Here is an 11812-nt window from a genome sequence, read left to right as displayed (position 1 = left end):
ACATTATTTCCCCAGCACTTTTCTTCATAAAACAGTGTTAGTAGGTAGTTTTTTCTCTTATCATCATCCTGATTTTACAAATGAAGGCTTAAGGAGTGTACATAATTTGTTATCCAAAAGTGGCTTAACTACCTTCTAGGAGAGTCCATCCAGATTTGAACCCCGGGTCTCCAAGTTCAGAGCACAGACCCTTAGCCTCTATGCTCTGTAGCCTGCTGGTAAATTGGAGATTTAGTTTTAATAAAACCAACAACATTTGAGAGCATACTATACAACATGCTTTCACCAATCTCTCATGAGTTCCCTCATGGGCCTGTCAGGTGGCTAATGGATGAGACGGGCATGGCTTATAGAGGTTAAATGATGGGAAGGTCCAGCCAGATGGGCAGCTGGAACCCAGGTTTCTTCCAGAGTGAGTGCGAATACCACACTGAGACATAAGACTGTTATCTTAGACTTTTGTTCCAGCTCTCATAATAGTAACAAACTACCTTCTATCCTATCATTTGCATGTTTGAATCCCTATCACCAGCCTGGGGGTAGTAAATGTGATTTGATTTACATTTGTCACTGGATTTATACATGTAGTGCCTATGCTCAAACAATGTTTATTGAATGAGTATGTGAATTGAGTAAAAAAATGAGTCCAGCTATTAGACCCTTGAATATTTTATCTCTAGAGCTCCATAGGATTTTAATGTCCAGTATTTTAGTGGAGACTATTCAGAATTTTAAAATTATACCTTTGCTTTTTTCCCTACATGTTTTTCAAAAACAAACGTAATTCTACAGACATCTTAAGTAGAATGTTTTTGCATACACGAGGAAATGTGTTTATAAATACGTTTTGAACGGGCTTAGCCATAATGTGCACCTTTCATAAACAAACTGAACGAGGCTACTATTTAAAACTTAGGGATGGGGGCTTTCATTAATCAAATAAAATTACACCCTCTTGCCCCTGCCTCTGCAATTTTCCAGGTTCTGAGAATAAAGCAGTGACTTGGGAGTTCCTGCCCCAGCTCCCGGCTCCTCGGAAGATCCTGCCAACTCTGTATTGTTCTGAAGTCTTCTGCTGGCAGGCACTGGGCAGGCAATGAGTTCTCTCCCTGTAAGTTGGGCACAAAAAGATCAGCATGGGAGCAGCCTCCTTTTGGACAGCCGCTCTGAAGGAATGTGGTAAGCCAGGAGCAGGCTGAAATTCCTACTGGCAGAGGGTGGCCTGTGGGAGGAGTTCACTTTACTAAGTATTGTCATTTGCTGAGAGAAGGTGTGTGCTCAAGAAGGAGTTTTTACCTGGAGGATCATTAACTCTTTCAGCCAGCTGGGGAGCTGCCGTACCTCTACAAGTTCGCAAGTTCGTCTTGAGAGTGTCTGCTCAGAAAGTCTGGGAGGAGGAGAGGCGTAAATTTTTCATGGGGGACCACTTTCAGAAGGGCCAGCGTGCTTTGCTCAATGAAGGAGAAGAGAATGAGATGGTAAGATTCCAGACACACTCCCCTACTCCCATTCCCCCAACACTCACACACACACTCTCTGTCGTACACACTCACACACATACACACACACATCTCAGCAGTTTGACTCTGGTATTACTTGAGAAAAGATAATGACCAAGAAATCCCTCTGTCCCATAACTGTAACCTCTGAGAGCAGGATTTGTTAGAATCAAAATACTGTATTCATTTTATCAAGAATGTTCTCTTTTTAAATAAAACAGAAAGGGAGAAAAGCACACTGTCATTTCATGATTAGTGTTTGAGCCTCACCAGTATGGCAAGCTCTGTTCAAAACCTCTCACAATTCTAGCAAATCCCTAATGTTAGGAGTAATACATCCCCTGATACAAGGAAGGAGAACATCAAAAGTGACGTCAGAGTTCAGCTGGGTCTTTGACCTTCTTTTCTCACCTATTTGTGTTCACATAGAGCATTAGGTGGGAAAAACACATACAATATTAACAATTATCAGCCTGCACACATTTCTGTTTACTTCTAGAATTTTGCTTGTGGCTGCCTTGTTACAGAGATTGGATGCAGAAAATTTTCTGTAGTTCACTGTCTCCTATTCATTGTAGAAGTATTCCCATCTGGGGAACTGTAGGAAAATCAAAGATGACTCTTATGCACTTGCTGAATTCAAAACTGTTTTGCTCAATTACAATGTAATCAAGAGAGAGTTAGAAATGTGTATTTCAGTTTAATAAGGTCTTTCTAGTAATTGTGTAAGCAGTCTTTCATGCCAATAATGATGTAATTAAAGTGTTAAAATGCAATGCTCTCATTCTATAACAGCATTTTTATCTTCCAGGAATTAATATATAAATAACAAAGCCAAAAGATATTTACTAAAAATGTTTTCTTGGTTAATTGCCTTAGCCCTAACTATTAAATTATTTGTTCTTAAACTGGTCTTTCGAGTCTAATCTGCTTACCTGTTCCTATAGCAACAACATTTTTTTGACTGTCAGGAGTAGATCTATTCTGCTATCAAAGCTGAAAAATTACAAAGAAATAAAAGCTTCCTAACCACTTCCGGTGGCTTTCCTAACCGTCTCCTAGCTCCTTTCAGATTTGACAGCCAAAAGACAATTTCCTCCAGGACCTACAGAAGCATTCCAGAATTGGTCATATGTTGGATATCATTTTTACTTATCCAAAGTGTTTTCTTTAGGGAATGACTATTCCATGACTCTCCTTATTAAGCTGATGATTGTATCCTCATCTCTAAGATTCCTTATCAGAAGTTAGGGTCTCCTTCCCCTGGTGTGCCCTTTTCTTCCCTCCCTCATATCCTCAGATTGAAATACACCCATTCTTTCCTTGTGCACTCATTTCTGCTCTGACACCTTGTCTTTTGAAAGTCATTAAGAGTCATCAGCTTTCTAGCAGACTGTGTCATAGTTTTAGGAAGCAAAACTACGAAGTCTCTTTTAGCCAACTCATTCAAATGAAGCAACTTTATTCAGAGTTCATCTTTGTAATAGCACCACTAATGCAACACGGTGTCAGCCTAGTTTCGCATGCAACTGAAAGACTGGTTTAGAGAGGGTATTTGATATGGAAAAGGACACTATGTTTCCTTGTGAGGAGTCATTTGGCAGGTAGCCCCAGAAGAGTTGCAGGAATTAATATTCATTCTTGAGATCTCCATCTTGTTCTGCCTGGAGAAACTTGGTCTCCTGCCTGTTGCTGTGTGTGACAGTGTGTCCCTTTTCTCCTCAGCCCTCATCCTTCACCCAGAGCAATGAACTTCACAAATTATCTGGCTTCTTAAATGTATTCCACACATTTTTATAGTGAGTTTTAGTTTGCAGATTTTTTTCTTGGCTATCAGCTAATTTAATTTTAATTCGCTAATGGAAGTGCTGTGATTCCCACTTTTAAGGCAAGGAAACTGAGGAACAGAGAGTTTGCTTGTCTAAGGTTGTGTCAGCTAATATGCCCATGAGCTAAGACATCATAGAGGTTCCTTTAAACTGGTAGCTCTTTTGGTTGCTGGGCCACTGATAGCCCATTAATACACTTTTCAGTTCTTCCCAAGAACACTGTACCCTTAACAGAATACATTTCCTCCCTTGATGGAACAAAGCTAAGGAGAACTTCTGATCTTAGTTTCCCATGATCTGTTCTATTCTAAGTGATTTGTATTTCCTAATTAAGTCTATCTCCTCTGGTATTGATGTTAATCCCTGTTAGAAAATCAAGACTATGTTTAGAGATATGTCACACTGAAATGTTTATGGTTTTTTGTTGTATAATATACACTGAATTTTGACCTTTGCAAAAGTAATTCTTCCCATGATAGGAATGGCTTTAAATTTCAGGATAAAACAATATGCTAGGGTTTAACGCTAATGTCAAAAAGAACAGGAATATTCTGAGGCCTAAAGGTGGCTGGGACTATCTTAGTTCTAGAATAAAAGAAATGGGAATTAAAGAGTAATTCTAGGTGAACTGAAGGTAATATCCTTAAGTGCCAAAGCAATAGTGACTACTTATCAATGGAAATATGATGTGTTAGCTTAATTCCTGACTTGTAGTTCTTACTTTGGGAAATCACCCATGGGTCTTGGGACTCAGTTTCCTTATTTGTAAAGGTATCAGACTGCGTGGAGCTCAAGTTTGTTTGTATTGAATCCTTATCTCTATTTTTTTCTATTTCTATTTTTTGAAAGGCCTTAGAAACACCGAGTACTTATTTCCTTAGCCTGTGTCTGAACAAAAATATCAGGGTTTAATTGATTCTAACTTTGCTCATCATTATTTTTCATTGCACTGTAATGAAGTCATAATCCTTTGGGGAAAGTGTTCTGCCCCAGTGAGACTTGTTTAAGAAGTAATCTCCCAGTTTTTTTTCATCCTAGGTTTAGAAAATAGAAACAACAAAAACAACAAAACCCTGGAGTTTTTAAAATTTTTATCTTAGAAGTACTTTATCTCATTGTAAAAATATTGAAATAATATATAAGAATCTGAAGAAAGAAGTAAATATGATCCATGAGTTCACCAGTTAGACATGGTTGATATCATCATTTTGGTGCTTCTCCTTTTAAACTTATAAAAATTACATGCATAAAAGTAACCATTTTCTAATTATTTTACTACACTTAAATATTATCTGTGCTCTTGACATTGTTTGCCTCTCTTATTGTCTGTTTCATGAAAATACGATGTAATGGTATACATCTTTTCCCAACTCCACATTTAGTGACATCATGTTAGTTAACTTGAACTGAATAATGTTGGGAGTATTTACACCATGGAAATCAGTAAATACTAACTACAAAAGGACTTTCACCCTGCCCCACCTAAAGACTGGTGTGAAATATTTGCCAGCACATCACTTGCTGGGCCTATTATATGCTCATGACCTCCTTTCCCCCCCATACATATCAAAATACAAAATATATCATACTTGGGTATAATTCATTTTTTTGTACAATGCATCATGGGAAAATAAATTTCAATCTTTTTTTTTTTGAGGTACTGGGGGCCAGGGATTGAAATTGGGACCTTGTACGTGGGAAGCCGGCACTCAACCATAGAGCCACATTGGCTTCCCAGAGCTGATTTCTCATCTGTTTTGCTTGTTTTTTTTTTGTTGGTTTGTTTTTTTTTGGGGGCATGAAGAACCGAACCCAGGACCACTCATGTGGCAGGCGGGTGCCCGATTGCTTGAGTCACATCTGCTCCCTCAATCTGTTTTTAAAAATGTATAAACATACTCACAAATATACATTTTTAACAAAAATGGAGTCATTCCATACACACTTTTATGCTGGCTTTTTCATTACACCTAGAAATGTATCATGAATATATTTTCCTTTCAATAATTATAGCTCGACATAACCATTTTAATCTTTAAGTTGTATCTGGGAGAACTATGTTATATTAAACAAATCTCCCATGTTGTACACTTACGTTATTTCTGTTTTTTGGACTGTGATAGATAACTTTATACATGTATTTTTACATATTTTCAGATTATTTGCTAAGAATGAGATGTTAGAAATGGCACTGCTACACCTAAAAGATAGTGTATTTTAAATTTCAATTGATATAGAATGTCAAGTTGCCCTCCAAAAGGATTGTACCAATTTAAACTCTGACAAGTAATCCTTTTGAGAATACTTGTTTTCTCCTTTATACTTGTCAGTGTTGAATATTATCAATCTTTTAAACCTGACTCATCCAGTACACAAAAAAGTTATTTTGTCGTGTGTTATTTTGCATTTCCTTAATTTGAAGTTGAACATATTTCTCTATATGTATTAGGTGTTTATATTTTTCAACAAGAATCTTGTAGTTTTATTGTTGATGTCATTCCAATTAGTAGACTAACTTAAATCTGGATAACCAATTTTCTAGCGAATGTGGAAAAGCAAGAGGAATTTTTGTTTTTAACTTCTTGTCATTTCTGACAATTTAGCAAGAAGTTAGTGCAGCAATGAGCATATGAGGTGATGGGGGGCTGTGTGTGGTCTTTGCCACATCAGGAATCCTGTCGTGCCTTCAGCCATGAGCTAGGGACATTTGTCCTCACCAATTATTTGACTCACTTTGATAGCCGATGTTCATCTTTTCTTCTCTAACATCCAGGAGCAAAAGCCCTTTCCCCCATCTCAATAGCCACTTATTTATTATGCTCCATGAGCACCTCTGTGGTGGTTGCCAATGCTAACTAGTGAACCCACAGATCTCATAGTGGAGGAATTGTGCTCAAACTGAGACATTTTGCCATTTGAAACGTTCAGGAAGCTGGGCCACTGGCCAAGTCTAATGGCTTTATTCTCAATTCATTGCTGCAGAACTCCCATGAAGTCAACTCATCTTTCATATAAACTCTGGAGGAGTGAGATTTAATTGCTTCTCGAGGATGGGGACCCTGCTTAATTCACCTTCCCATGCCACCCCCCTTCTCTTTTCTACTACCTCCAGAATTTAGCACAGTGCCTGGCACAAGCAATTCGAGCATATTTGATCAGTCCAATGGCAGGCTCCAATAACTTGCAATTTTGCATTCTGAGCAGAGCAGGGAGGCAGCAGCCCTCAGAAGGAGAAGCAGTGAGTAATTTAAAGAGAAACCCAGAAAATTGTATGTTATTTCGAATGGTCAATAGCCTGTAAATTTATCAGTTGACTCTCACCTCCTCCAAGCATAAACAGGGTTTATTCTTAAAATTTAATTAGCCATACTACATTGTTTTTCTATGAGATACATTATTTTATCCTTTCATCTGTGCATATATGAAATTAACAAATATTCACCAAACCCCTTCTCTGTGTTAATCAAGAAGAATTTTAAGTAAATAATAAATAGCTTCTATTTTCAAGGAGCTCACAGTTGAGAAGGCTGGGTCAACTACATAGCAAAATGAAGTACCCCCTGCTCAACAATATTAAGAATTTTAGAATGATGATAGCAGAGCATTAAACAAAGTACAAGGGCCTTCTGAGCAAGCGGTCGTATGTGAATGCATTGGTCACATCTCCATGAAGTTGACTGTGTGTGTGCAGGAACCTTTGGTGAAAACAAAGTGGCATGTGATCTAATAAGAGTTGATGTGGGAATTACACATATGGAGCTGTGAGAGCACAGAATAACAAGCATTTCAATTTAAAAAATTTTCACGGGAAGGATGATATCTAATTTCCTTGGAGGAAATTCGTCTACTCTTCCAAGACTTTATATTAAGACAGTCTCCTGAATATATGATTCCAATGATTCCCAAACATTGGTGCATGAATTAACTGTACCAAAATCAAGTTGTGGAGTATATATATAAAAAATAGATCCCTGAGCTTCATTTCAGACTTACTGAATTAGAATCTTTGACAATGGAGCTGGAATTTGTCAGGATGGATAGGGTAAGGAAAGTTGGTCAGAGGAAAAGAGAACAGTAAGGCCATGTATGAAATAGTCCAGGTGAGGAGATCAGAACTAAACTACAGCCTTGTGTCAGAGAGGATGCTGAGTAGAGAGTGGATTTGAGAGAGATCTAGAAGTTAGAATTAATAAGACTTGGTAATCCATAGATTGTGGGGTAAGAGGAAAGGGAAAGGGGTGAGCATGATGAGGAGTTATTAAGAGTAGATGAGGTTCTCAGCTTGTCCAGTGGGGGAAGATGTAAGGAAAAGTAGGAAAAAGTTGGGAGTGGATATAAAAACAGCAACAAATGAGGAAATAACATGCCCCAGGTTGATTTACTAAGTAAGTGTCTGGCTGTGGCTTAAGTCCTTGCCTTAACCACAGTGGTCTACTGCCTCTTGGTTTTATTAAATTCTGTATGTTACTTTAATTACTTTACTTTAGTTACTTTAATTGTGGTTGAAATAAGCCCCATAGTAGGAGGCTGGAGACTAGCATTATGCTAGTGGTTCTGCCATTATTTTTATAACCTTAAAGCAAGTCATGGTTATCGCTCTTTGACTTTGTCTCACTTAAAAGGTAGCGATGATACCTCACTAGTTTGAACCAGGGCCAAGGGAGATTTCTCGAGGTTCTCTCCAAAATGCAAAAAAAAAAAACCCAAAAAAACAAAAAACCACAAACCAACCAACCAAAACCAAAAACTCTATGATTTAAAAATTAAAAAAAATAGTTGGTTAAATTTACTGTGAAACACCTCAAGAAATCTAATTGATACTGGCTATCTTTTGAAGTGCTAAGAGATTTTTTTAGTTAAGGAAAGGAAAATATACCTGAAGTCAATACATTAAGTGGAAACAGGAAATTTATAGAAGTTGCTTTGTGAATTACTCATGAATAAAGGGAAAAAAGAAAAATATCAGTAAATGATTAACCAATGCTGACCATAAAGTCATAGCCTGCCACAGGTTCCTCAGCCACGCAGAAGACATACAGCTCAGGGACTTGACCTTAAAAGCAGTTGGTGGCATGGTGACATGCTCAGAGAATTAGGGATTCATTCCTTTGTATCAGTTTCAAGGTTTTGTGGCTATTTCAAGGCTTCCTGAAGTCTAGCCAGAGTGGGATCACCTACCTACCTGGTCCACAGCTATTTCTGGATGCCCATCAGACAAACCTTGGTAAGCTGCCTAAAACCACAGCCTGGGTATTGTTCAAAGGCAGCTCAGAACACTAACCTCCTCAACTCCATCTTCAGCCTAAGGCTATTATTATGGACAATGTGCATAAGTATGTCCTAGATGTCCCCTTAGAAGAAGAACAGAGAGGAGACCCAATGTTCTGCATGCTTTCCAGAGAAATATTATGTCCCCCAGGTCAGGACACTCTCTGATTTCAGTAGGTGCATGCTCAGCACCCTGGATGAGACTAAAATCAATGTAGCAGTTCCAGAATCTATTAACCTCTTAGGAAAACCGTGGTTGAAGATTTGAAACTCTGATACTCAATTCTCAGAACCAATATATAGAAGATGATAATGAGGAAAGATCAATGTTTTGAGAACAATTACAAAACAGAAGTATCCAAGAATTAGGATTGGGTAAAGGGACAAAAACCTAAATTTAAGTAGTTACTTTTACTTGTTTATTTTTTATCTTTTTTTTTTTTTTTTTTTTTAATGGCACAATGGTTCACATTTACCTGCAGGTTGGCTATCCTTCAGTTGGGAAACACCAACCATAATAAAGATCTTTCAGTTTGGAGACCAAGCCACCATTTATGGGTTTTTTCTTTAGCCAATTCCAAGAGACAATTTTTCAGTTTCCATTTTCTCTGACTACCCAAACTTTGTCTTGTTGCTCTTCCAAGAATATATTATAAACTTTCTCCAGACCATGTTTTCACCCTGCTATCTGGTCATCAGAGTTCCTACCTATCCATTAAAACTCATCTCAAATCTGTCTACTTTCATTAAGTCATCTGGGAAGTCCTTGGTCACACTTTATCACTTTATCTTGACTAAGTTTGAATTCCATTTATAGTAATTTCCACTTAGCTTTCTTTTTTCTTTTTAAAATGTATATTTTTTAATTTTAAAAGAAGATTTAGATTACATAAATGTTACATAAAAAATATAGGGGATTCCCTTATGCCCCACTCCCTTCCCCTCTGCCTCCCACATTTTCCCACATTAACATCTTTCATTAGTGTAGTACATTTTTTACAATTGATGAACACATATTGGAGCATTGCTACTAACTTGTGACTATAGTTTACATATAGTTTATACTCTGCCCTGCACAATTTTGGAGTTTGACAAAATGTGTAAAGGTTTGTATCTGTCATTGCAATATCATGCAGGGCAATTCCAATGTCTAGAAAATGTCTCCATGTTGCACCTATTCTTCCCTCTCCCTCTCTTCAGAACCTCTGGAGGCCACTGACTTTATAGCAATGATAAAATTTCTTCCACTGTTAGGATAATAATACACTTATAATAGAACAATAATAAGTCTACTTTAGCCCATTCCATTTGCTGATCTGAGGATTTTGGGATGGTGATGCCCACTCTGTTTCTAATTGAGAGGGGTCTTAGAACCGCTGGGGCTGATGGATGGAACTATCTTGCTTGCAGTTGCAGACACTCTCTTTTCCTTGGGATGGTCATTTCCATCATCATCTTCTTGTTAGCTGTTCTGGGTAAGTCCTGTGAACTGAAGAGTAGATGTTGCAACTCTGCTGAGATTCAGGGTTCAATTGGCCCATGAACAGATCAAGATTTAAGTCTCTGGGACATATATTTAACAAGTATAGTGGTAGTTATTGGTTCAAATAAAAGAGGCAGAAGAGCCATGTGAAGAGAATCTATAAATGGGTCTAACTCTGTCACACTGGGGAACATAAATTCCAAAATAAGCCCACTGACAGGGTGTCAAATTCCTGAGTTTGTCTGCCCTGCTTATAGTGGCTAGATGTCACTAGAGCCCCCAGGATCCCTGTGCTTTGAGGCACTGTTTTACTATGGCAATCAATGAGATCCTGCTGAGATGTGCATAAGCAGAGTAATCTCTGGAATGATCTGATTCACTTTGAAATCTCTTAGGCATAAAAACTCATTTGTATTTAATATTTCCCCCTTTTGGTCAAGGTCTTTTTCCAGATTCATTGCTAGTTGGTGCTTGGTAATAGTCCCTCAGTGACAGGGAGGCTCATCTGGAGTCATATCCCCTGCTGGGGAGAAGGTAGTGAGTTTATACGCTGAGTTTGGCTTAGAGAGAAGCCACATTTGAGTACCAAGGAGGCTTTCAGGAGGTAACTTAGGTAATATATAATACTAGGCTATGTTTCAATTTCATAAGTTTCATAAGAACAATCATCAATATCGAGGGCCAGGCATAATGGTCTGTCTTCCTTCACTACACATTGCCCTTGTACTTGGGGAATGTTTGCCATTCTATTAGCGAATGGGGCAGGACTCCCCAGGATGGGAATTCAATATTTTGTTGGTTATTGTGTGGGTCTCCACCTACCAAGAGAGCGCCCCATGAACACTTGAACATAGTCATATGCCTTAGAGGCATGCTGCACACGCGTCCCTTCCCATACATCCTCTCATCACTGACAGCCCACACCAGTGATCCTCCCCTGCCACAGCTGTGACCCTTCTGTGATTAAATCCTATCTAAAAATGAAGCCAACAAAATAACCAAATAAAATTAATTAGCAAGTGAAATAATAATATAGTTTAAAAAATAACAGATTAAAATGCAAAAATCAATTTTAAAAATTAAAAAATTTTGAGCCTCTTTGAAGATAAAATGAAAAAAAAATAAGATACTGGGGGATTATACCAAATAGTCACTGATTTTACAAGAGATCAGATCTTACAGTGGTGAAAGATACAATGCCTAAAAATTTTCATTTTGTTTCACTTAATTTTATATTGGAGTCATGTATTTATCCCTCTTCCCCAACAGATTGTGAGTTATTATCAGCAGGAACCATATCTTATTTCATATCTGTTATCTTACATGCCACTTTGAATTTACTTAATAAGATCCTGGTAAGGTAAATTCAAGATTTTTGTGTAAATGTTACAAGAGTTTCTCTCCTTTCCTAATTCACTTGGGTTGTTAATCCCAATTTTACAAATGGAGGTCCTGAGAAATTACATAATTTTCCCAATGCCTGGCAGCTAAGGAGCGGCAAAAGCAGAACTGGAATGAGGCAGGTTTGACCTGAAAGCTCTTGCGCTTAACTCCAGTGGTCTACTGCGTCAAGCCTGTGGTGGAGCCCCAACTTCTACTAAATGAGTCCAAGACAGTGCGCATTACTTTAGTACTTTGGGCTCATTTTGATCTTGTACTATCTCCAGGTCTCTTTTTATAAAGGTCGTAGTTATCTGATCTTTAGGACATACAAGTGAATAAGGGGCACAGGG

The 11812-nt window shown here is 38.0% G+C and overlaps 1 protein-coding gene across 1 annotated transcript in view; it reads left to right on the top strand.

The window, feature by feature from the left end:
* The first annotated feature begins 1135 nt into the window (after positions 1-1135).
* The window catches only part of LOC101410916 (probable cation-transporting ATPase 13A5), a 304534-nt gene continuing 293857 nt past the window's right edge, over positions 1136-11812 (top strand). Inside the window, exons 1-2 of the mRNA XM_058295542.1 lie at positions 1136-1179; positions 1321-1478. Coding sequence (XP_058151525.1) covers positions 1137-1179; positions 1321-1478 — 201 coding nt within the window. The 5' untranslated portion in view covers position 1136. The remainder of the gene's footprint in view (positions 1180-1320; positions 1479-11812) is intronic.

This window comes from Dasypus novemcinctus, chromosome 4 (genome assembly GCF_030445035.2).
Source record: "Dasypus novemcinctus isolate mDasNov1 chromosome 4, mDasNov1.1.hap2, whole genome shotgun sequence".
NCBI classification, from domain to species: Eukaryota; Metazoa; Chordata; class Mammalia; order Cingulata; family Dasypodidae; genus Dasypus; species Dasypus novemcinctus.
This window is presented reverse-complemented; position numbering and strand designations above follow the sequence as displayed.